General features: G+C 37.8%; 1 protein-coding gene across 1 annotated transcript in view; it reads left to right on the forward strand.

Annotated features, from left to right (window-relative positions):
* PTPRN2 (protein tyrosine phosphatase, receptor type N2) overlaps positions 1-27,533 on the forward strand; it is a 645,766-nt gene that overhangs the window by 252,157 nt on the left and 366,076 nt on the right. The window contains exons 9-10 of the mRNA XM_027687014.1: positions 133-500; positions 20,278-20,364. Coding sequence (XP_027542815.1) covers positions 133-500; positions 20,278-20,364 — 455 coding nt within the window. The remainder of the gene's footprint in view (positions 1-132; positions 501-20,277; positions 20,365-27,533) is intronic.

Here is a 27,533-nt window from a genome sequence, read left to right on the forward strand (position 1 = left end):
ATTATGAAAATGACATGCAAGAGCTGTATGAGTAGACTTTGCCATATCAATTAGAATTTGAAAGATTTAATCTAGTTTTGGTTCAGTATCTCATTCCTGTGCTTAGTTTTAAAAATATTTTTTTTTATACAGGAGAACACTGCAAAACTAATTAAATTCTTGAATGAGAATGCATTATCTGAAAATGTGCCCAAAGACCTTGGTCCTGAAGAATCCACTAAGATAGAAACCAAGAAATCTGAAGAAATTGACTCTTCAGAAGAAATAAATGCTGGTGTGGAAAATGTAAAAAGTGAGATTTTCTCAAGGGAGCTGACAACTGCAGAGAACAGTGAATCTGACTCCAAAGACCCAAGCAAGACCAGCTACTGGATTAAGAATGCTTTAATGCAGGATGGAAACTCCTATGAAAAGCCTCAGAAAAATACGGGACAAGGCTTACAACTTGAAGTGAAGTCTTCTGAGGAGAAAGAATACGGCTACATTGTGACAGTGAAAGAGTAAGTATAGCAGCCAATTTGAATGGCATTTTTAACTGGAAAAAAGATAAAGTCATTGCACTTAATGAAATATGAATGTGCAAGAGGAAAATGCCACAGGCCTGATTTTTAATACATCTGAAACTGTTTGGGACCTGTTCAATACTTTGATGAAAACACAAGAAAACAGTTCCGTTTTCTTACAGTTGCCTTTCCGCCCTTGCGGATGATTGCAGGTCTTTTGCTTAGACCTCTCTCTATCTTCTCATGTTCCAGTGACCTTCCAATATGTCAGTAAGTGTGCTTATGGTTAGGATGCAGGCTTTAAATATTTGACTTGAAAGTCGTCTAAATATCAATGCCTGAGTCATTCTTTCAAAGAATGACACACACAATAATAAAGCGCAATATTTTCTCTGTGGTTTCATTTTGATCTGAAAATGAGACATATAGGATTCCAAACATCACATATGCAGCTAGTTTAGAAAGAAAGACCTAATGATTTCAGGTCATGTCAGTAATGAATTTGACATTTAATGCTATACTTTCAAAAGACAACTTAGCCCCCTAATGATACACAGTTCATTACAGGAACATTTGGGATTTTAGAATGATGTAGGTACTTTTACATCCTTTTTCCCCCTGTGAGAGCAATGCTATATTTGGTTAGTGATCATGATTCATCTTCTGTGAGAAATTAGGAATTTCTAGGATGAGCTTACAGATCACTGCCCAGCATCATAGAGAAACTGAGACAGGAACTTCTTTAGCATGGATTGATTCTTTTGACTGCATCAAACTTCTTAATGGGGTCGAAGGCAACAGAATTGTGGAGGATTTGTGTTTTTACTATACTGTGTTGCTTTGAAATGCATGTGGCTGCATATCAGAAACAGATCAAAAATTGATGGAACACCCCAGTTTAACTGCACCTCTTGGATCCTGCCTATGAATGTTATGTGAAGCAGTAGAAGCCAGTTTTTCCTCAGCTCAGCAATACTTCCCCCAGCTCTTTTAACTCACATCAATCTGGAAGGCTCCTTTATACCCAAGAGTACCTTAATGACACCATCTCCTTTGACCATCCAGACTTTATTTGGCTCATAAATTCTGTAAAGCTTAGAGCTTTCAGAGCTCTGTGTAGTGGGAAATGTTCTGAATTTCAGTGTTCACAACCTGGAGATTCTTCACTGTGTCATCTTATCTGGTTTTCTTCCCGCTAGTCTCCCACTGATGGGTTTTCCCTGAATTATGTCTGTTATTATTCAATGAAACTTGCTGAAGAAGATCATTTGTCCAAATGTTCTTGGTTCTAGAGGACTCCATATAAACTAATATAATTCAGCATAGTTTTGTTCAGACTCTCTACCATTTTCAGTAGGAGAAATACAAAAAGTACTTTCGCATATACTAGATTATTATAATTTTAGCAACTTTTGGACAAGATGCTTTTAGATAGCTGAAGTGAAAGAAGTCCATCCTAGACTGGATACTGCGGGGAAACACAGTTACAAAGGATGAGGAAAAGGCTGAGGTACTTAATGCCTTCTTTGCCTCAGCCTTTAGTAGTAAGACCAGTTGTTCTTCAGGTACCCAACCCCCAGAGCTGGAAGGCAGGAATGGGGAGCAGAATGGAGCCTCCATAATCCAAGAAGAAACAGTTATCAACCCGCTGCACCACTTAGACAAACATAATCCTCCATGGCTGGATGGGATTCACCCGAGGGTACCAAGGGAGCTGGATGAAGTGCTCATCAAGCTACTTTCCATCATTTACCAGCAGTCCTGGCTAACTGGGGAGGTCCCAGTTGACTGAAAGTTAGCAAATAAAAACCCCTTGTACAAGAAGGGTTGGAAGGAGATCTGGGGAACTGCAGGCTGGTCAGCCTGACCTTAGTGCCAGGGAAGGTCATGGAGCAGATCATCTTTATTGCCATCATGCAGCATGTAAAGACAACCAGGAGGTAGGGCCCAGCCAACATGGGATTGTGAAAGGCAGGTCCTGCTTGACAAGCCTGATCTCCTCTTGACAGTGTAACCCGCTTAGTGGAGGAGGGAAAGGCTGTGGATGTGCCCACCCAGGCTTTTGTAAGGCCTTTGACACCATTTCCCACAACATTCTCCTGCAGAAACTGGCTGCTCATAGCTTGGGCAGGTGCACTGTTCACTGGGTAAAAAACTGGCTGGACGGCTGGGACCAGGGAATGGTGGTGAATGGAGTTACATCCAACTGGTGACTGGTCACAAGTGTATTCCCCAGGGCTCATGACTGAGTATTTATTATCTTTAATGATGATCTGAATGAGGAGATCAAGTGTACCCTCTGTCACTTTTCAGGTGACACCAAGTTGGGAGAGAGTGTTGATCTGCTGGAGGGCAGGAAGGTTCTTCAGAGAGATCAAGGGGGGAAATGGGCTCAACTTGTCCCAGGGGATGTTTAAATCGCATATTAGGAAAAACTTCTCTACAGAAAGGTTTGACAAGCATTGGAATAGGCAGATCACCATCCCTGAAAGTATTTAAAAGATATATATATATGTCACTTAGGGACATGCTTTAGTGGTGGACTTGGCAGTGCCGGGTTCATGGTTGGACTTGATGCTAGAGGTCTTTTCCAACATAAAGGTCATTCTACATGGTGGTGTAGTTGACATTGCAGGAGCAATCCATTCACTATTAGCTTCTGAGGCTTTGCAAGTACAATCCAGAGGAGATATTAAGACTGCTTCAGTGAACTCCATGAACTGCTAAGATACCAGCATTTAATTGTGCCACAAACCAAAGATAAACATTTCCATCTAATAGTTAAGAAAAGATTTGTGATACTGTAAAGACTTGTCCAAATGGCAGTGTGATTGTCAATGGCAAGAACAATAGGTCACTCCTGCTGTGTTTGTCAAGTGACCTTTCAGATGGTTGGAGCAGTGCAATCCATACCAATCCATAATATCCATCACTGCTAAGGTTTGGAATGAATTGACAGTTTCAGTGTAGAAAATTGTCCAGCAAATCCTCCATTGTGCTGCTTCAGCACTTAATTATGCTGAGAAACCAATCAAATTGGTGATTTACTTTTTTTACTCTTTTCCCTTTCAAAAAATTGCAATTCTACCACTGTAGGATTTGTGTGAGAAAGATTTTTTTCTTTCTCAGTGTAATTGCTTTGAACTCTTTTATTAATTTTAACTCTGAAATTCTAAAGTAATCTTATGTTTTAAAAAAAGATGTCTACAGGTTGTTATTTTCATTTATATTCTACTACAAGCATAGTGATAAAATACCTCTCTGTTATAGTGGGGATAAAACAGTGTGAATTCTCAAATAAGAAGAGTCTTTGCCTTTGGACAAAAGAGCTCTTCCTATATTCTGAAATTCTAGTTCTTCAAGTTTGAAAAACTTTCTTTTTTGTGTTCAAAAAAATGCCAGTGCTCCCATTTGTTTGGCAGTTTGTGCTCTAAAATTAGGGCCTAGATCCCACAATCAAAACATTTACACAGTGTTTAGTCTCCTGAGTGTCTCATGAGGAAAGCCAAAGCTTGACTTTCCAGAACATGTAGTTCTTACCACCTCCAGTAAAACTAAATGTAAGCTGCTGCATGCTCAGCAGTTTAAATAGCCAAGCTGGTATGCAATTTGTCAAATATGAGATTGAGTAGCTAGACTTAAATGCACTAAGAAAAATCCTAGTTTGAAAATTCATCTCTTTTTAGTAGTCTTTCAAGCTTCAAAATCAAGTCATGCTCACCTGACACCATGCTTGGACATCTCATGCAGAGGAACCTGTCCTGTTTTGTGATTTATCAGAAGGCATGTGCTTGTAGTTTTTCATATAAATACTGGATCACAGACTAGATCACGGACAGCTTATGGCAGCTCTCTTAGCTTGTGAACCAACTTCTGGCATTGTTGTATTAGGCAATTCCTGGATATTTCATGTTTTGTCATATGCTAACTCTCAATTCCAGACTGTCTATGTAAAATTATATAGGCTGTAAATCTGTTCACAGCTTGTTAACTGAATTGGATCCTACATGTATGTCTATGCATTTCATTTGAGGTAGCTGATATTCTGCTCAGGTGCTGTGAAAAAGCTGAAAACGGATCTTGTGTTTATAGTATAAAATTGCTATTGAATATCATTAGTCTGACCCATTTAGCGTGCTGAAGGGTTAGGTTAATTCCAAATGCTTGATAGTACTTCTTCACCTTTACAAATGTGATGAATGATACTGCTTTGCATATAATGATTACTTTCCTCAGGATGGCGTTCAGGTTAGGACCCTGAAGCTGGGTTGTACAGAACTCTTGGTTTATTCCCTAAGTTTTCTGTTTTCCTAGGCAGGTCATTAAAGAATTGTATTTTTATGATCTTCATTATTTGTTTTCCCTACCAGGTGGAAACATTTTAATTGCATTTAAAAATTTAATTTAAAATAAATAGGAAAAATGAATCACCAGATCTACAGCAATGAAACAGGTCTGATATGTTTTATTGTTCTTAGTTACTGGAAGGTCTTGATGTTTCTTAGAAGCTGAGCTTTTATATTCCATGAGGCTTTTCAGCTGTTTTTAGAAAATAATAACAGAATGTTCTTGTCCTTTAATACATACATACAAAAAGATTTGACCTCCTCTGTATATCTCACTGTCCTTTTTGAGGTAATTATTCTACCTACAAGTGCACTTTGTCAAGGGAAAGAGATTTGTACATATTCTTCAATTAACTTCTGCAACTAGCTTTAAAAGCTAAAAGAAATTATACATACATAAAAGAAAATCTGTTGATAATGAAGTCTGATAAAATCACCAAGGGACAGCATTGCTGAGATTAACAAAGAAGTTAAATGTAACATTTTTATCTCTCGCTTTGTCTCTTTCCTTAGAAGACTCTTCCCTTGTTTAAATAGGTTCTATAAATGTTCATAATTGATTTTAAAGCCCAAGGTTTTGCTTCTGACAACACAACTTGACCCCCTATCTGAATAATACACATGGAAAATCCTTGCCTATGAAACTATCTAGTAGACAAAATTTGGTCACTGTGTCTCAGCACCAGAACTGGTAGAGACATAGTTCTAGAATCTTTTGTTGCTAACTCTTCACACATAATAATTCATGATCCCTAGAGTTTTCCAGACTTAAAATCTTTTTCCCATCTATAATTTTCCAGTTTTCTTGTGGTACTTAGAAAGTGATAGAGATTATATCCCCCACATTATTCCTTCACTGCCTTATTTTTGATATTACATATTCCCATAGGAAAATGATACTTCATACCTCTTATTCATCCACAAGAAAATAACAGAAAAGTGGTAGCTAATGTGGCTTTGTCACAGAGAGCAATAAACACTGGCTTTTGTTTGGTTGGGTTTTTTTCTGCAAGAGTTCAGCTTTGTATATTTTGAATTCATTATGTGTTATATGTGGAGAGATAATATGATAATCTGTTCTACTTCAGTTGCCCTTAGCTTTTGTGCTTTCAGGATCTGTTGAAATACATTATGACAGAACATGATTCTCCCTTGCTGCTGTAGATGACTTTACAAGAGAAGAGTCCTTCCAAGTGTCCATCTTTCCCTCCTCAAGGGGCTTCACTTTTCCAGATGTTTTCCTCTTATGTCTGTTGGGACTAGCTCTGGATTTTCCCTTCTAGAGGAATGCAGAGAGAAAATTTTCTAATTGATGCACCTGATGACCTGCTCATGTGTTGCACTAATGACAGTAATGACAAGGAATCACTCTGGTCCCTTGAGATGATGAAAGGCAACAGGTAATTGTGGAAGCGTGCCTGGAGTCCCCAGTAGCACCACAAGGACTCCCTCACATTTGTATCTCTCCACTTAGCTGAACAGAAATGGCTATTGGCCTGGTTTTCCAGACCAGACATTCCCAGAAACTCTGATTTCTGTCTTTCCATGCATTCTGTGCCACTTTAGTATTCATTGTTCAGGTCTCACATGCCAGGTCTTTGGGAGAGCAGCTGGTGCAGATACTCCACAACCTCTCTGTGAGCAGGTTCAGGTTCCTCTACTGGCTTCAGGCTGTAGAAATATACTTTACATATCCTCAGACTAGGGATGGGGCTGGAGGCTGTGCTTTGTTTTCATAAACAGTGGTAGTTGTTAAAACCCTGAGATGCTGCAATATCTCACAATGTCATGTGGCCAATACTTCTAGTGTATCACAGCATTTTTCAGTTAATTACCATCCAGGTCATTATGAAGCAGTGATGAATTTTAAACTTTTGAAATGAGTGAGAAGAAGAAAGCTAAAGATCAGGATTCCTGGGAATGCAGCATACTGAATCATAATGCAGTCTATTATCTGATAGTACCTTTTCATCAATGTTGTTCAACCCAGTCCTGGGAAGCTCAGATATAAAAATGCCATCATTTAATTTTCATGCCTGATTTTTATTTTTAATTTCTCAATTCAGATAATGTGTACAAAATGTAAATGCTTGACCACAAAAAGTTAGAATGGAGTCATTTAATAAATAGAAAATAAGTGAGGACTAATTCAGAACACACAGAATAAATTAGAACAGAGAAAAAATATTATTTTTTTCTTTTGAGTAGAAATTCTGCCTTTCCGTTGGCCCTTGTCTGATTTCCTTGTAGGCTCCCTTCAGACACTGCAAGGTCACTATGTCTCCACAAACCGTTCTCTTCTCCAGGTTGAGCACCCAGAACTTCCTCAGTCTGTCTTCATAGGGATGGTGCTCTAGTCTCCTTATCAACTAATATTAGTATTTCTTTAACTTCTTTCTTTTAACACTATGATGTCAAATATTCTCTGTCACTTTTAGTTTAGACCATTTGCATTGTAAATTGGTCTTGGCTTTGTGTTGCCTTGGAGAAAGATGGATAATTTAAGGAAGAGAAAGAATGAAAAGCCAGAAGTGCATCAAAATGTGTATCACCAGTTGTCCTCAATCTCATTTATTAATTACTTTTATGAAGAAGTAATTTGATATGAAAGAACAGTTTAGCATTTTCAAGGCTTTTTTTGCATCAGAGATTCAGGGTGCACGACAAGTGAACTCCATGGCTGTTTCTAGCAATCACCTTAAAATGCATTAGGGAGTACTTTGGTGGGGTCCATTTCAGCCTCAGAAGGGAGGGCTCACAATTATGGCACAGATTATTGCCATTATTTCTGTGCTTCTGCTAGCGACAAGCCATCTGTATGAATCTGTTACTATTAACACAGCTGGAGGTAGTGCATGTTTGAAGCAATGCAAGTACAGGCTGGCACAGTGTCACACTTCCATTATAACTCCAGAGAGTTGATCCTTCTCAACTTCTCTCTCACTCCCGTGTTTCCATGATGTCGTTATCTCCTCTGACCTTCATGGCCTGACCACTGCCATTGATTTTTAGCGAGTGTCATTTGTGTTACAAATTGGTCTGGACTTGAACCTGTCTGTACTAAGAGGTTTAAATTCACACTTACTGGTGGTGGGAAAAGAGGGAAAAAATTACAGAAAGTGGGAATTTGCTGAGCTGTCAAAACAGAAGTAAGCTTAAAAAGGTTTTATGGCTAATAAAGCCTTTGAGGAAACAAGCATAGAAAAACGAAAGTGCAGCCCAATGCAATAAAATTGCTATGTCCTTAAAATGATTACGATAACAGTGCTGTGAAGTCTGGCAGCTCTCAAACAATCCAGTGAATAGCTCTGTGCTTAGAAGTTATTTGGTTGCTCTCATGAATTCTGAGTAAATGCGAACCATTTACAAAATTAATAATTTTATAGCTTCATATAAGACACAGACCATGCTAAAACCAAACGAAATCCATGAAATTCTCTAAGTCTTTACTGGGGATGTGTGCTTCAGGATGTATGAAATGACTCTAAAGTGCGGACAAAAGAACTCAGACAGAAAAGACAGGCTGCTGTAACACCTTGGACTTGAAGCATCAGTGCTCAGGACTTTCATTATAGATTATCAGATGAGTTACTCTCAGGGGCACTTCCAGACAAGAGAAATAAATACAATTTCAGTGTCTAAATGTTTTTTTAGGCTTGGTAGTCTCAGAAAGAATTTAATGGCAACACTATAAATTACTTTGATTCAAAATATTCCCAGTGGTCCTTGCTATGGCACTTACCTCCTCTATGACCTGGAGCAAACCCCTCTAATGTCTCAGTTTCTTCTCCATGGTATGGATAACATGCATTATTCTTGTGATGACTGAGTCTTCCTTTGTGTCTAGAAAAAGAGAAGTAGGAGTTGGAAAGGCTGGATTTAATAGCTTTATGCTGATGGTTGCCAACCTGATGAGAATGGCAGGATCATGTCACTGCGTTGCCATGTCTTCTCTGACATGATGTGTGCTACCTAAGGTGGCAGGAGCTCCATCCATGGGGCAGGTGTGGGTGCAACATACTCCATTTATTCCCTCCTCAGGCAAATGCAACAACTTTCCTTTGGATTGTGGGATGTGGGGCTCAGATGTTGGCAGTAGCAGCTAAATGAGCCAGTTTTGGTAAGTGACCTTTCAGGTCAGAGAACAGTGGTGTTGGTGTGCTAAAAAGTGCCATGAAGCCAATTCCCAGGAGACAGGAGTCAGTGCAAAGATGGTGGTGAATATCTCCTGTGGAACTTTGGTAAAGCTACACCTGTTTATTGCAATAGCATCAGCGGCTCTCCCATAGTTAAGTTACTGCTGAAATTTGCACACAAAAAGCTTCACATCAATCTATTTCATACTTCAGTAGCTGAGTTTCCCCATTATGTTGCTTGTTAAAATATTTGCTAATCTTAGCAGAAAAAAAACAAAGTGGAGAAAAAGATAAATGCAAAAGAATTAAACTGTGTCCTTAAAATAAAAGCTTTCCTAGTATTGTTTACAGCTTCTCTGAGATGGAGAAGTGCTGTGTTCACTGACTCTGAGACCACATTAATGATTAGCTACTATTTTAAGCTACACATTTTAAATCTTGGCTATTTATATCTGAGGGCCATTGAGCCTGGGCCTCCAGGAGGCAGTGCCAAGAGCCCTCTCTTTTCCATCTCGGCAGCACAACACACGGAAGACCCTCAGACCCGAAGCACCTTCTGTTGAGATACATCAGACTCTCCCGGGAGAAAAGCTGCTGTTGCAGCAAACCCACAAGTTGTACCTACCCTTCAAATCAACAGGAGATAAATGGGATGCTCTTCATACTGACTTTAAGGAGAGCGAGTCACAGAACAAGGGCCAGGGTGTCACTACGGATTAAGAACTGGTTATGAGATAGGAGAGAGAGATTCGTCATGAACTGCTGCTTCTCAGCGTGTAGAGAGATTAGTGGTACCTCATCGGCAAATTGTCTCTCTTAGGAAGAACTATGGAGGATTTAGAAAAATTCCAGATGGATTTAAATACATTGAGGGATTAAGGAGCACAATGGTAGATGAAATTCAGCTGGAATAAGTGTGACAGAATAATAGACATTAACGAAAATAGTACTTGGGGGGGAAAAAAAGGAACAAAAGGTATTCTTAAAACTCCTCATAGTCTGCGCTCTGAGGCTGTGGAAAATTTGAAGAAAAGATTTGCTGTATTTATATACATGACTCCTGCCCTTGGTATGGTGGCACATATTTTCATACTTGAAAATTTAAAAGAAGGCATGCAAATCCTGAAGGCGGTGGCCCATTTCAACTGTGCTTTTCTAAAACACAAACTAGTCTAATACATATCACCGAGGGCAAGAGTTCAGCTGGGGATTTTTAAAAAAGAGAGGGTTTTGTAAGTATTGAGCATATACATTATCACATTAACTAATTGCTTGTAAAATCGCATGACAATCTTACTTGTTTTCAGAAGGAATACTCTTGCTGCAGGGTATAAGGCGAGAGGAACTCACTTCTGATCTCTGTCTGTTCTTAGCCTGGGCTGCAGTACACATGGTGCACAGGGAAAGGGCATGGCTAAAATTATTATTGAACACAAGGCTCATGTGTTTCATGAGGTTCATGTAAGGATAAAATGGCCCGTTCCTGACCTCTGGAGTCAGACAATGAGTCAGTTGGACTCTGGCCTTTTCATGTATAATATTCTCATTTATTTGGTCAGGTGTTCCTAGTACTTCTGGGATAGAATATGGGTGGTTTGATACCTTATGACTAGACTTTGGGCAACTGCCTGAATACTGGCAATTTCACAGCAACACTCACACCTTTAAGTTTTTACTCAGGGAATTGAGGAAATACTATTTTTTTGAATACTGTTACTGAACACCTTTTTTAACATCTTTACAGCTTGCTTTCTTGATTATTAGCAGTGTAAACACAACAGTGTCTAAGACAAAAAAAAAAAAAAAGAAGAAAAGAAAAATTAAAGAACTAATGGGTTTTGTTTGTCAAGGCAATGTTTTTCCCAGGGTAGACTGCTCCTTAGGTTGCCCTTGCAGAGGTATATCTCCGATGACCACTTCTCTCGCCCTCCTTCAGAACTTTTCCAGGATTTTCTTGGACTTTATTCCTTAGCACTTGTCTTTGGGCTATCCTGTATTTATTGCTGGTTTTAGAAAATCAGGCAGTAGCATGTCCAAGGTGGTTTAAAATAACCTTCAGTCTTGTGCTGGTGACTGCTGCTGGGAACAGACTCAGGGTCTGAGGTTAGTATGCACTGCTGGGAATGTGTTTCCTTCAGCATTGCTCTTCTCACTCCTTCTTTATCCCAGCAGCAGGAACTGGAAATTGCTTTCTTGATCTTTACCCTTTTCTCTTGACTGCTTTTAACAGGCAAAGCAGTCATAGTTGGTAGGCACCAGCCCCTTGCCCATGCAGAGGCAGTGCCCAAGTCCTGGCATTCTGGCTCCTCTGCTTCTCCTTGCCAAGCAGTGCACTGAGAACGGAGATACAGTGGGAAAGAAATCAAGCCTTACACTGGCCCATGAAGGTGGGTGGTTAAAAATGCTGAAGCTACTGTCAGGTGTCACAACAGCCCCTCTCTACTGGATTAAAGATTTTGTATTCATTAGAGCAAGTAATAAGCAAACAGACAGTTCCTAGCAACTCTGTAAGTCATTCTAAAGAAGCTCCTTCAGACACCTTAGAGTCCTGTTGCTCAGCCTGAGCCTTGTGACAAACATACCTGCTCTTTTCCAGGCATGGAGAGAGGATGACAGCTTGTGCTGGAGCTGGCCAGGCTTCTTCTCCCAGCTTCCCATCAGCCGGGGGTTTGCCTGCACCAGTCCATGTCCATACTGCTGCCAAACGCTTTTAGCAGCCAGAGAAAACTAGTCCTCAACATTATTGATCCTAAAGGCAGACTCTTTATCTGACTCTCTAAGCATTCCATATGGTGCTCCAGACCCATATTTTTGAACTTACTTACTTTTTTTTTTTTTTAGGTTTAGCTTTTTATCTTCAGTACTAAGGAGACTGTGCTGCATGTTAAGAAAATGATAGTTATAGACTGTTGCCCTGTCAGTAAGAGGGCGCCGATTTGATGTCAATCAAAACAGAGACATTATTGAGAAATGGCCAGGTGGAACATTCTTAAATAATTATTTTAATCTATGGAATGCATCTTTCTTAAAATTCAGTATTTAAACAGACTAGAGGGGAAAAAAATACTCTCAGATCAGTAAAAAAAAAAATAAATCTTTGACATGAAAAAAGTTCCTATTTGTATCCACTAAGTGAATGACTGTAAAAGAATCTTAAACATTCAAAATAAATACAGAGGTAGGCAGGACCAACAAAATTATGTTTTTTAGATCAAACCTGAGATTAGCCTAGAGTAAAGTACCACCACCAAAAGTCACTGATCTTCAGTGAACCCACACAGGCAATTGTCAGACTAGGTCTTCTGGTAGATTTTTTTTTTTTTTGGCTAACATGTGAATCACTGGGTTAAAGAACCGCATGAAAAAGGATCTTACCATTCTAACCCAACACTTTGACTTGTGTATAACTCTCATTATTTAATAAAAGTTGATTACTGAAATTAAATTCTTCAATAGATTTAGTCCATTCATCATCTTGTTTTCAAGAACTTTGGGTATGTGTTTTGTTACCCATGTGTTTAGTACTTTTCCCCTTTAAGGCACCTTTCTAGGTTTAAAGCTGAAATGTGGTTGTTTCAGAATTTAAAGTGAAAGCCAGACTGCCTCATTTAGGTACCAAACTTATAGCTGCTGGATGCTGCACACATTCCCCAAGGATGTCATGCACTTCATTTCACATCATTGAGCTCCTTGAGAGACAGGTGAAGACATACCCACACAGGGAGGTTAGGCACCTTCTTTCTTCCACTGATTAGAAGGGACATTTGAAGACCCCAGAAGACAGCCCAGACTGCAAAGTATCTGCCTGTCTCATTGAGACATGCCAAACAAACTGGATATTCTGGGATCCAGTGTGTCTAGTGCTCCTCTGCTGACAAACACTGTGTCTAGTATCTTCTGCTTGTGTTCTGCTTGTGTTCTGCTTATTACTGTGGGGGTTAGAAAGTGAAGCAGGAGATGGAACAGATCTTACTGAAGTTGGTCTGAGCAGTTTTAACTCCCGGACATCCTGGACAACTGCTCTGTGTACCAGACCTGAGAGATAGCACTGTCCATCACCCAATGATTCATCTTCAGGCCTAAAAGCAACAGAGAAAGATAGATAATGTGCAAGACAGAACCTGATTCTTAATATGCAGCACTCAGAAGTAAGGAAAACTGCTGGTCCAAACAGCTTTTGAGCATGTGTGTATTTTACATTAGTAAATATTGTTTTAAAGTAAACATTAGTCTAAATAAAATGTCTCCTCCCCAGAAGTCCTTTGTTCAAACTCTACTTCATCCTCTGATTTAGATGTGTATTTAATACTATTCAAGCTGAATTCAGGTGTGGCCAAGCTTTTGAACATTCTCCAGGGTGAATAAGTGGAGTGGAGATGCCACTGGGTTGAGTTTGGGTAGCAAAAGAGAGTCTGGTTGGGAGTGTTATTTGCCTCCTCAGAAAAGACACTTAATGATACTGCTGGGAGGACTGTAGATAAGCACTCAGGCAACTTTCAGGCTGCAGAGAAATGCCTTTCAATTTTAGTGTGGTGCTCAGTACTCCTGAAAATGGACAAACTAGCCTTCATTGCCTGTGTTCTGATTTAAGCAAATTTTAGGTGGATTGAACCCTACCTTACTTAAGATTTTACTGGGCATTAGACTGACATTTACGTTTAAAGAGTGCAATTCCCGATGTCAGGCCTATTTCTGTACAGTAGATTATTCTTCATTTTTGCAGAAAATGATTCAATTGAACCAATCTGACAGGGCTGACTGGGTGTCCATTATAGTGCTGCATTACAATTGCTAAACAGAGTATTGGAAGGGCACTAGGTACAGTCTGGTAAAGACAATACATAATTTGCATGACGGCAGTAAGGGAGCATTTCGGAGTTCAGTAAGTGGGTTTCCAAAGGCACTTGGCAACTGGGAGGAGGAAAAGTAAATGAGAGCAACTGCTTGTGAGACTGACATAACCTCAGAATAACATTGAACTACATGTTGCTCTCCTCAGGCTGAGAGCAGGCTTGGCAAACTCCAGCAATCAAGCCATCTGTATAACTGCATCAGATTTTTTGCTACCAAAATGGATCAATTTATGGGATTGTTTTGACAGGCATGTTGGGAAATACAGAACATATAGTTTTCATCATTGTTTACTTCTGTTTTCCCTCTTGTTCCCTTTGACATTGCCCACTGGCTTATATTAGAGTTTGAGCTCCATTTAGCTCAGCATGCAGAGCTGGCCATGCTGCCAGTGTCTCTCCCTGCAGAACTCCTCCTGTGCCTTCATTTACATGTTTTCTTCCTGTTCTTTAACCAGAAGGAGAAACTTTGAGCCTTGAATGCATAAATCATTAGGTCCAGGTCAAAAATAGTCCATTATTCAAAGTGATTGTCCTCAGTCACCAGATTTGTAGTTTGTCTCGGGAATTTCTTGGAAACGTGGAATCCATTTGTAACACTGTACAGATAATTGTAGCATGAAGCTGAACTGGTCTTAAGGTCAGCATCCAATATTCAGCACTAGTCCTCCTGAAGTGGTCTAATTGGCCATTCATGAAGCATGTCTGGTCCGTAAAACTCTGGCGTCCTACAGTAGGATCCTACATGCCCACAGTAGGCCTTTAGCAAGACAACTAACTCACCAGTGAGGCAGAAGTTAACTTCACTTTGATCAGGGTGCTCTGAATATGCTCTAAAATCAGCAAAATGTACTTAAAAATCAGTCAGATCCCCTGTGCTGAGAAAGTTTGGAACGAAATTTTTGGTAGGGGAATGAGCGAAGTTTTTATTATAACCAAAAGTTAATTTTCATGTTCTGTATTACTCATTGCTACAACATCTGCTCCATATTTGGTAGGGAGTAATATTTACTGACAATAGAGCTGTTCTTTCTATTCTTAGAAGCAGAAGGGATGCAAGTCAAATAATAACCCTCTTTTATGTAACAATACCAGACACCTGACAAGGAAAGTTGGTATAATTGCCTTCATTTTATGGATAGTGGAATTGAGGGTCAGGAAGATGTCTTGACCATGGTAACTTGATAGACCTCTTCCAGGTGAAGACATATTCTATTCCTCATTCATAATTTGTTCAGCTACAGATACTCTCTCACTTATGTATAAAACCACCAAAAAAGGTGGGATTGTATAGACAGATTAAAAAACAAAAAGCTAGCAAAGTCTGTACACTTTGTAGCAGGAACAAAATCCCTTGATGGGATTGTTCTGAGTTGTGCCAACTTTCTGGGACCAGATTTCAGAAATGACTCCTCATCACTGTATTTTTCTTGTAAATTGAAAACTGTAATCTTTAATAGTCAATAGTAGAGGAAAATTACCATTCAGTGTTCTATTATTTAAATTACTTCTGTAAGTGGATTGTTTCTCAAAATATTTCTGTTTTCATCTTCCTCACTGGGAGGTTTTTAGACATTGGAAGATACAGAATCTTATTTTCACCAGACAATCTAATTTTCCTGTATTCAATGTCCAGTATGCTTTGTGGAAACGCTTTGACAATTACATAAAGTTGGCTCCCAAATCCACTCCCGAACATTTAAATGGATTACACTAATTTTCAGAAGTGCTCAGCATCTCACATTAAAGTTAAGAAATATTTATTCCTGTACTTTCATTCCAGATTCATCTCTAAATAAAATAGCTTTATAGCCTCGATCCTACCTGTTTGTTTGTTTGTTTTGATGCGCTAGACAAAACTCCTGATAGAATCATAGGGAGATTATTGGCTCAGGATTCTTTTAGGTCGACCAACCAGATCTAAATTGGATGATTTATTTTTCACATGGTTGAAATGGATATGGAAATTTTCATGGTTATGACGTGATGTTAAATCATGACATCATAGTCTTGCACTGAGCTGGGGACTCATTTCATCTGGAAGGATAATGTAGTGCTACCATATAACATTGGCTATTTTTAGCAGAGGTATGAGCCGTATTCTTCAGAAGGTATAACTAGCTTAGTGAAAGAGCAGTGCCCTGAAAAGTGAGATTAAACAAAAGTAGGAGGGAAATGCTTTGCAGATGATACTCTACCAGACTTTAAAACTATATATATATATATATCTACATAAACCCCAAAGGAAATATTCATATTTCATTAGCCATTTATTTCTTCATTGTCATTAATGTGTCAAAGTATATTCTACTAATAGTATGAGCTAGAGACTGGCATCTGAGTGAGACAAAGTTCTGCTACTGGTTCCGTAGGGTCTGAATCTATCAGCTAAAAAATAGCAGTTAAGGTAGCACTCACAGATAGAGGAGGCATTAGAAGATAAAGCAATGGAAGAAAGTTAGTTACACGTGAATTTTATGTACTTTCTGATTCTGTTTTAATCCTCCAAGCTGTAGAGAACTGGAGATGGAAACCTAAAAAGGGCCTTAGAAGAATTATTTTAAGCTGTGAGATGTTTCGCACTTTGGTTTGGCTTCTTTTATTGTATTTTAGCACAGTTAACTTGAAAGAACATGCAAAAGAGAAATCAACAGCAAGTGAAATGAGACCAAAAGCAGGAAATCCAAAGTAAGCATTATCTAAATATTTGATCTGGCAACACCTATATCATCTGCAAAAAGGTGCTATGCCATCCAACAGTTGACTCTTCCTAAGGCCAAAATCTAGATCAAAGGTGATCAGAAATCTTTAAGTTGACAAAAAAAAACTAATGGTGAAATCAAATGACAAAATCATAGAATATCCTGAGTTAGAAGGGACCCACAAGGATCATCAAAGCTCCTGGCCCTGCACAGGACAACCCAAAAAACCATATCATGTGCCTGAGAGCATTGTCCAAATGCTTCTTGAACTCTGTCAGGCTTGGTGGTGTGACCACTTCTCTGGGGAGCCTTTTCCAGTGCCCATCAAGCAGGACTGTTAAATACACTGCAAAACCTATTAGTTTTCATTGATGTAGAAAGGATTAGGCAGCCTCAAGAGAACTGGGGAAACATAAATGGCATCCACGAGAAGTCATTTTGCTGCCTTTGGTTTTTCCAGCTCATGCTCTGTATTTCTGAGGCCCATGTAAACTGTGATTTCTCTTTTAAGGATTCACCATTACTGGTGTACTGAAATGCCTTATTACAGGCTCCTGAAAGAAAATGCACATGAGTTGGACCTGTGTTGGACCTTGAACCTAAGGGCCGACAGCCCAGAGACTCACTCTGTGCCGTGCTGCTCCGAGTGCCAGCAAGGCCCATGACCAAAAGAAGGTTTCCCTCCCTCCTCCCTCACTGGTACTGAAGTGACCATCTCAACAGTTCAGACAAAGCAGTATGAATCCTACCTGTAAATTTTCTCCAAGTCTTTGGCCTTGATAAAATAGTTCAGTTTTCAGGGTTATCTGTACAGTCTTCTTTCTACTGTTACGATTTCTTTCTGGAGTATCTCACTGTTTGTTCCTTATCTGAAGACTATTTTCTGTCTTTCTTCCTTGGTTTATTGTAACACTTTCTGTTGAATTAGTTCCATAGTTGTTGCATCCTTACAATCAACAGAGGAAACATATTCCTAAGAAAAAACACACTCCCTAATACAGAAACTGGGTCAAGCAGGCTGAAAACTAAACATAGTATGTGAAAGACCACAAAAATTGTCTGTTCCACAAGTACTCTGTGCTTGCACTGGGGATGTGTGGTAGGGCCATGGGCAGGAGGAGAGATGATGTTTGCAAGATTATCTTCTGCCTTCTCCTTATATAAGCCTGAAATTAGATGGGTGATATTGATTTAAGGTGCTGTTGCACAAGGTAGGTTAATTTGCTTAACACTGTGCTGGTGAAAACGGTGTTACTCTCTCCATGTAAAGAAAGTTAAAGGCAATCACCATACAAACCATGCAACACTGAGCAAAATGCTACACTAAACAAAAGCCAAGCATGAATTTAGTGTGAAAAATTATGGTCTGGCATTTTTAGAGAAAGGTTTTGAATATTCTACTCTCCTACAACACAAATGTCATTAGTCAGTAGTAAACAGTACTAGAATGTATCAGTGTTGAGAACTTGGGAAAATTGCATTGGAAAATATAGGGATTGTAATCATTCTTAATGAGTCTTCAAATATGACAGTGTGATCAGTAATAGTACTGGTACCAAAGAGTATTGGTCCTGCAGCTCTCCTGTGCCACTATGAATGACAATTTCTTAGCCTATCAAACTGCATCCAAGGTTTTGAACCTCTGTGTTTTAGTTTCGTATTGCATGAGAGTTACTAAGATTACTCTGGGATGCACAGGATTGCAAAAGAATGACCTTCCAGCACCATTTTCTCTCCCATTTTCCCTCCAGCATCACATGTGGTTTGCAGCACTCAAATGCTCTGATTACATCCCTAATTTACTGATACTGCAGTGGCTTGTTGCAACATATCTTGGTTTTGAAGCTGGGGAGTGTTTTTTCAGGGGAAGAGGGGTAAGCAGGGAGTAGAAGGTTGAGCTTTTACAAATGAGGCTCCCTTGGTAAAAAACCCTCACCAATGTACACAACAGTCTTTGCCTGCATCAGGCTTGCTATTACAGTAAAAGCCCACTTGCTGACACCAATCATTCCTGTAAAATTTAAGGCAATATCTTTGGGAGAAAAGATTTAATTAACACATAAACCCCCGAGTCACTATGACAATCTGCTTTTATGGTGATGGGAATGATCACATTTTTACCCACTGTCAATCCGTGAAATATAAGAGTTTTATGAATAATCTATAGTACATTTTTTTTTCCTTGCAGAATCAATCAGATTCTTTTGTTACTTTCACACAAGAACATTTCTGTCTTAGACATCTAGAAAAACTCTAAATTTGTCTGGTGCCTTGAGGGGCTACCTCTGCTTGTGTGACAGGAGGTCTCTTGAGCATTTTGGGTTAGAAGCATGAAGGGAGGCTGAGCAATTCCATCCTAACCAAGATCCACATGAGACATCCCATTATTTAAATAGTGGTGCCCTTAGGGCAGTGTATGCAGAACCCAGTGAAAAAAAAAACAGAAAAAACAAAACAAAAAACAACCAAAAAAACCAGTGCTCATTGCAGACAATAAATAAAATGGTGGCAATGATTACCATGATGTAAAATTAGATTCAAAAACTTTAATTGTGAGGCAGAAATAATGACCTTTGTAAAAAGCTTTGGAAAAAAAAAATGTCCCCTTAGTCCAGTTGAAAAGATTGTGTCTAATACTACATACTTTCTTTTGACACCTTCTTCTCCTACCTGTTATATATCCTTGAAGGAAAAAATACAGAACCTTTTTTCCCCTAGATTACATCAAAGTTGCTTCTGCATTACCATGGCATAAGCTAGATTAACTTGTAAGGTTTAATTTTATGATCTTTGGGGCTTTAACATTGTTGAGAATAAATCTATGATCACGACTTAGAGAATGTTGCATATATTGCTTTCACTGGACATTGTTATACAATTTCTGTATCCTTTTACTTTCTTAATAATTTTTTATATGGTTCTACAGCACTGAACTACATCTAAGCAAGCTATGATCTCCATATTAAGGTTGGAATGTTCTTAATGCATCTTTAGAGTCGTAACAACTCTAATAACCTGAAATTTTTGCAAATATAAATTTTGCATCTAGATAAGTGCTTTTTAAAATGATAGCAGTCTTCTTGTGTTAGGTTTGATTGCAACCTGTTTTCTAAATTAAAAAATGTAAATGTGGCATTGACAAAGGTTAAAAAGATTTAAAGGGGGTTCTGTCAGCAGTGTATGCACACACCAAGCTAAATCCTATGTATCTAATCAGTTTCCTCTGGACTGTGTGCCTTGCTCCATTGTTTACTTTCAAATCCATAATAATTTTGTATCCTTTCACTGGGCAAAGATTCATTTTAAAAACTAATGAATTTAAAAATACGCTTTTCCCTTGTCCATTTGATACCAAGCCTGCAATTTGACTTTCATTGTTTGTTTCCCTCCTTGTCTTGTCAATCCTTTTCTTCCTTTCTGTCCTTTTACTTTATTACATTTTTTATTGAGGACTGGGATGAACTGGTTGCTGCATCATGGGCCCATTACACTTCCTAACAATTCCATTTACACCTTATTGTTTGTCTTATTGCTGGAAAATTCAGGTGATTCATCATGCCTGAAGAAGCACCTGATCCCAATTCCCTTGATATCACGATCACTATGTGACAGGAATACAGTTAGTGGTGGCTTTCAGGCTCAAAGAGGCCAAGGTGATAACTCTTTTGGGACCTTTAGCCTCTCAAGTATTGATGAGTTCCATTTTCGTAATGTTCTGTTTTCTTGCTCCCTTTCAACAGCCCCCTGAGTGTGGAAAAGGGCTTGGAGTTAATAAAGGAAGTGGCAGATCTCCTGAAGCTGCAGATGAGTGTCTTCGATGATGTCAAGTATGTACATGGAATTTACTCCTTTTTATTTGATTTGATTTCTCATTATTTTTGAATAGTTTGTCTTACAAAGAAATATGTGCTCTTTAATGCCAAAATTAATGAGAATGTGCAAGAGGCAAAAGATGATCTTTGTGATGATCTTTGTAACATTCCCTACACACAGGAACAAATTATTTTGAAAGAATTATAAAGACTGAAACTTTCCTGTGCTTCCATAGTGAAAAATAATCTGTCCAAAGTGCTGTAAAAATATTACCAACCTTATGTAAAAGCTCCTAGGTAAGGAAAGTCTTGTGAAGGGTCATTATAACCAGCATTGCCGAGGGGAAAATGTTACATCACAGATGAATAAAGAATTTGAGTCCCTGGCTTTGAGTCTGGCACGTGGCACCCTGGGTCGTGCTGCTTGGTCAGCTACTTTAATTTAAAAAGTCACAGGGAGTTCAACTATGTTGTGCTACTGTTTTTCCTCCTATGATTCATACTGATGAATGCTCTGCATGTTAATGTCATGAACTAGGAGGTTATGGATTTGCTATGTCCAGTAAAGAGCTTTAGAGTGGCGATTTTCTGAAAGCATTTTGGTAGGAACATTTACTTCACAAAACTTCATTCTTTTTTTATAAAACAGAAAATGAAAGTAGTTTGATATAAAAGGGATGGCAAAGAAGGGTGAGCTGTGGGAAGGTTTCAACAACTTGCTGGAAAGAGCCACATCTTGGGTGCACAGAAAATGACTGATGTCGGGGTAGGCTGTGTTTCAGAGGGCTTGGGGCTCCTTGCTTTGGCCCATGGGTTGGGTTGCTGAAGTGCAGAGTCTTTCTCAATCTCACCTGTGCTGACATCAACTTTTGTTTAACTTTCAGTTACAGAATGTAATTCATTGTTTAATGCTCTGATCTAAGTCATAGTCTGATGATGTTTCATGTTTAGTGGAGTGTTTATTCTTAACTGAAAATAAAATTCTACCCCTTTTATGACTGTATATGTATGGAAAAATAGACTACTGAGGAAAAAATCTTTTTAGAAACCTGAAAAATACCAGACACATTGACTTTAGTTATTGAGAAGGAAAATAGTCCCTTATTCGTTTGCTTTGTTCGATGAATGTTTTTTGGTTGTATTTCATGAAATACATTTTAATGAAAACTGAGTTTTTAAATTACAAACCCCAATGATATTCTATTTTCTTCCCTGTAAAGAGAATTTGCATCCTTGACTTTGAACACTAGCAGATAAACTACTGCACATTTAAAGGAGTAATCCCACGGAATAATTTCTCTGCTGGAATCAGCGTGTTCTGCATCATTAACTTCATTCATTTACAGTACAAGAACACTTTCACCTGCCTTTCTAATTGTTAGTATAAAACCTTTTGGTTATTTTTTATCATTTGATAAATCACAACAAAATTGCAACTGGTAGGCTGTAGATTCATCCTCTAATGAAAAATATCCCTCCAGAAATATAGCTAGCTATGATCAACCTTTTCTTTATTTTAATGTGCAAAATTAGGGAAGCTGGTTATTTTGCCTCTATTAATATGTGATATGACTGTGCTAAAAGTACTTGTATGGTCAGTATCTCAAAAGTATGTTATGAGTTACAGTAACTCCAAACACAACTGACAATTCTATTTGTACAGTGTTTTTATCAGTCTTTGCCTTTTTAAACGATCTATAAATCTGTGAAAGGTTATCCCGAATCTCAGATTAGTGAGAATTCATCCATAATAAATTTTCTTTGTCCAAGAGAATGAGATGCTTTGACTTGGGTTAAACCCATGAAATAATGAAGATATGTGGAGCTGACCAGTAGGTATAAAAGTAGTAGAGTCTCTAGAAAAAAGGCCTTGCCAAGAAAAGAGTTAACACTTTTTGGATTTGTTGTTTTCTTATCACTGCACCACTATCTGGAAAACAGTGTGAGTTTGAGGACTCTGGTTAGCTTCTGAGTGGCCTCATGGGCAAGAGTTTCAGGAAAAACTTGATGCCATGTCATACCCACAACTGACATATCAAAGTGTGAGAATGAGGTCTGTCAGAAAATATGCTTTCTACTTGGGCTTTGGAATCATGGGTGATTTACATTATTTTATTTCACTGGCTACTAAAAGTATTCTTTTTCTTAGAGATTCATTTTTTTTAAAAAATGGGGAATTTATGTAGAAAAAACTACCAGTAAGGCTGAAGATGGAGGATTTATAAAAGGGGTGGGAATTTGTTGTACTAAGCTACTTTGAACTTTGACCTGAGTATTTGCTTGGTCTAAAATTCTCAGTTCTCTCTTTTCCCTCCAAGAATTCCAAATGGTTCGAAAGTAACAGTGTAGACTTGGATTTTTTTTAGATCATTGCAGAGATTTCAGAGTAAAGACATGTTAATGAGGATAATGGGGTTAATTTGAGAGTGTAGACAAAGTCATCACATCAAATTGGAATAGTGTAAGAAGAACTGAGGAGAGAGGGCAAGTGGTGAGTTCTTTTAAAGCTCTTTAAATTCTCAGTTAAGAGTTTCTTGCCCTTTTCTCTGAAAAAATACATTAGAGAGACTTCTTCACTAATACATTACTACCTTTAGTTAGTTTTGTCTGCAAATATCTTTCACTCTTCCTTATATTTTCAGTTTTTTCCTGTGATTTGAAGTTAGATAAGTGAAACAATTGCTTTTGCTACAGATTCCTACCAATTCCCCCTGTTAGCTCTTGATTAGTTGATGCATGGTGGTAATCAGCTTATCTTATCTTCTGTCTTTCACAATCCTGCCAACTTTAACTGATAGCCTTCAATTCACAGTATAGCCTCAGGCTTGACTTCCAGAGCACTCAGTCCACTTCTTCAGCTGATTTGTTGTCAAGTTTGCACTGACATAAACTTTGCTCACCCTGGGAAGCAGATGAGCAGGAATAGATTTAGGGAATTCGTAATTAGAAATATTTCAACGTTGAAAAAAAGATCCAACATGTTAGTTGTCACTTTTGGACACAGCCTGAATCTTTATGGAAGTAATAGTTATGCTTAACATGTTTTGTTAATGGTTATGTAGCTGTCAAATAAATTCCATTATTTCTTATTACATCATTAGAGACCATTAAAAGGATATTAGCATGCTGATGTAATTATGCAAGCAGACGTAAAATGACTATAGTTATGATTTTATAATCTAATTATAGGTGTCCAATGCCCGTGGTGATTGATTGTTGGACTGGTATCATGGATTGAAGTCAGATTGGTTGTAATGTTAGGAGGGTTTGTACCTATTTAAAAAAAAATATGACTTTGCAATCTGCAACATTGACCTTCTTCATGTAATTGCAGTTCTTCACATGTTATAGAATAGACTTACAAACATGAGACTTTATCAAAAAACATCCAAATACAATAAAAATACCAAAATCTGTAAGCTCACCTTTGAAGGTAGTAGAAAGGATGCTTAGAATTAACAGTCAAAGCCACTGATTAGAACATAGATAACTTCTTTGGTTTCTGATGAGAATACAAATTATTTCCAGACTTTTATTTAATGTTCTCATATTTGGGGTATTTACTGAGAACATTGCTAAGGGGAATTTTCAGCTCTGGCTTAGCTGAAGACCTTTGTACGGAAAGAAAACAGATTATTCTGATTTCATCGTATTTCAGACCTTATATTCTACCATTCTCAGCCTCCAGTTAAGAGTTAGATTTTCACTGAATATTGCATTCTCTCTAGACTGATATGATTTTCAGAATTGCCATTGAAGGTCTTTCCCTCTAGGTGTCTCTTTTTTCCCCATTTTGTTCTGCTTTAACTTCCTCCACTCATTCATCTTAATGGCATCTTTGTAATTTTTGCCTTCTAATATACTTCAAATCAGTACTCAAAGAACTGTCCTTTCAGGAGATGTGATAACTTGACTAACATTTCCATTTCCATATATAATTTTTCAGTGGAAAAGCTGTATCAGAGCACTTTATATTCATTCCATAAAATTACATTAATCTCTATCTGCTGCTGTTGTTTTGAAGTGTAACAATTGACTATATATAAGCATATAATATAGATATATAATGTTGGGAATGAACAGGATACTTAGGCTACATTTCAGATGGTAATATAAATAGATTTTTCAAGTTCAAAAAGCTGATCCTGGTTATCTAATATAATGTCCTGGATTGCAAAGCCATAACATTTAACCAGTTTTCCCCTATCATGAATGGTTTGTTGCATCTATATTGTACATCCAAAGCTAAGTTAAAAGACCAAATCACTCATCTTTCAGAGTCTAAAGCTCCAACACCCAGGATTAAGGTTGGTTGTTCAGCTTTCACCTGACAGTGCTCCCTACTGAGATTACAGATAATACAGTGTTTTACTTGAATAGCTTATTATACAAAAAATGAAAATTCAGGTAACTGAAGGTATGTAGGGAAACTGTATGAAGACTTCAGCTGAAAAATACTTTTCAAACTTTATAGCAGACACAGTAGTGTGGTTTGTGTTTTGGAAGGAAAATACTATAAATTCAAAGTAATGACTAGTTTCAAAATTTAACAGTTTGTCTTATAAGGAAAATGCTTTTATTTTGGTGATAAGAATAAACAAAAATTTGACTTTGGTCTGAACTCAAGCCATTTTTTTCTTAAATTTTTTGTTTGTTCAGGTGACTAATCTTTTGAACAACTCTACTTATGATACAGTCCTGAAATATTTAGTCATATCTATATATTTTTCTGCAGCTATCTATACTATCTACAGTAGAAAAAAAATACTCGGTTAATGAGTAGCTTTTCAATGTTTCATTTTATTTTCATTGTTCAATGTGTGAGTTCAGGTTTTATTTGTTGCACTCTAATCAAATTCTGTTTTAAGGTCAGAAATCCCGTTTCCTTATGCTTTGCTTTAGCTTTTTTTCCAATGGTGCTCTTCAGTACACTATCAAAATTCTTGACAAACATGAAGCAATATATTTAACTCACACGAGAGATGGGGTTTTATTAGGACCACACATAGCTGGAGTTATGCATGAAAAGATTAGTGTCAAAGCATTTGCTAATATGAGGTGTCCAGAGTGATGTCTCAAAGTATACCTTGTTCAGCCTCTACTGAAAAGAACTTTACTGCCTGAGAAAAGATCCCATTACCTTCAATTACTATCCTGAGCATTCAGCAGTCCCAGAAGTCAGCTCTCAGTTTAGACAATATTTGGCCTCTAAAATAAATAAATAAATTCCCGAAATGATCTGGTTTTGAATGAACTGAGTCTGAGTCTGAATCTGAAGTGGATGGTACCAGCAGAATTCAAAGTAACAGTAGGACCTCTACATCTTTATAGTTCCACACCTTATTTGCAACATACTTTCTGAAGTCTGATAAAATTGAAATTAACCCCCCTGAAAATATTGGTCTTCTCTAGTGCTTGACCACCATTAGTCTTTGGATGTCAGGGATCCTACTGAAAAAATAGTTTGAAAAGAAAGATTGCATTTCTACAAATGAAGTGCCAACTATGTTTTTTAAGTAAACAGTGATTCTAACAAGAGCTTGAATTTGGAAAGCTTATCATGAGGGCAGTTACAAGCACATTCTTGCCATGCTTCAAATCTCTGTTTCCAAGCAGTGGGGTTAGAGACACCTTACACCTCCTTTTCAAACAAAAGGCCTTACACAACCAAATATTACCTATCATTATCCTTATTCTTAGGAAGAGCTGAAACGGTTGGGCTGGAATAAATACAATTTGAAAAGCCAGCCAACCATCCCAGTGAAAAGAACTTGAACTGAGGAAGATGTCTGAAAATCAAACCAGGTGGTGGAAGTTTGGAGAAGCTTTAAATGCGTTCAAATCGGAAGTGTTGGGTGGGCAGGCTGATGAGTGGAGCTCCCAACCTCACCTATTATGAACATGTGCATTGGCTATAGTGTCCTAATCATGCCATATAGGTTTTGTTCATTGTTTGTCATGTTATTTTTATAACACCTGAAAAATTCAATCAACCAGTTAATCACATTCAGTCATCCAGAACCTAAACACTGGAACAGTACTTGGTATTTTCACTTCACCGTGCTGATGTATTATGACATCTGGTATATGTATGTTCTAAATGTGAACATCTCAGGAAATTATTGAGAAGCAGAATAGTGTGAGGGAGGATTATTTAACCACTGAGCAGTAATGGGACAGGTAGCACAGTGTCTTGTTAGGTTTGTATCTGCAGACTTCCCTCTTCTGTGCAGATTCTCCATGACTGATTTCTCATTTATTTGATGTGATTAATCTTTTCTTGTGTTGTGTGTTGAACACCTGTGGATTAATATTCTTGCAAAGTTTTTTTCTAGATTGACAGATTCTGGATTCTACCATCTATGTCATTTAGATTTACTGAGAGGAACGTTCTAGTATTGTGTATATGGAAAAACATATAGTTCATCCTGCCCTCTTTAAGATAATGTAATATAAACTAGCAATAGATTGAATTTTTATTTCCATTCTACTTATTTTCCAGAAATTAGGCAAGATTTTTATTTCAGTTTGAACCTGTGCTATTCTTAGTCTTAGTAAAAAGATACACCTTTCAAAAAAGTTGAGCAGTACTTGTCATCATCTCTGATTTTAACTAGCAAACCAACAGCCTATGGATATTTGACATAATCTTGTTTAAAATGTTGTAAAAGCATAACTCAGAAATAATGGAACCCCTTTTACTCAAACTTGACTTCTTCCACAGATTTAATGACTCTGGGAAACAAATTATCTGAAAAATGTACTTCTATAACTCATTTCATGCAGGCATTTATAGGAAATTACACTATGTTTTCTGGTATATGTTGTCTTATTTGACAACTACTTTATAATATAAATATACATCAGTTTTTAAAGGAATGATGATAAGGAAACAAAAATAAGGTGAAAGTTTCAACTCTGCATTTCCTTACTTAAAAATGTGTGAATTCACAACCTTAGCATTACATTAGTCTTGTGGCTTTTTCCCCTAAGGTACAATATAATATATTTTGTGTGCTTTTCTTTAATGAATGTGCATATAACCAAGATCATTCTGCCTTCTTCCCTGAACTTGCCTGCTAAAACAATATAAAAATCATTAAAATAACAAGAAGGATTTTGGCCTGCAGCATTTTAAGAATTCTACGTGACAAAAGAGAAAGACCATAAAAATCTAAGGAGAT

Source organism: Neopelma chrysocephalum, unplaced genomic scaffold, assembly GCF_003984885.1.
Source record: "Neopelma chrysocephalum unplaced genomic scaffold, ASM398488v2 Primary Assembly neopelma1_72, whole genome shotgun sequence".
In the NCBI taxonomy this organism is placed as follows: domain Eukaryota; kingdom Metazoa; phylum Chordata; class Aves; order Passeriformes; family Pipridae; genus Neopelma; species Neopelma chrysocephalum.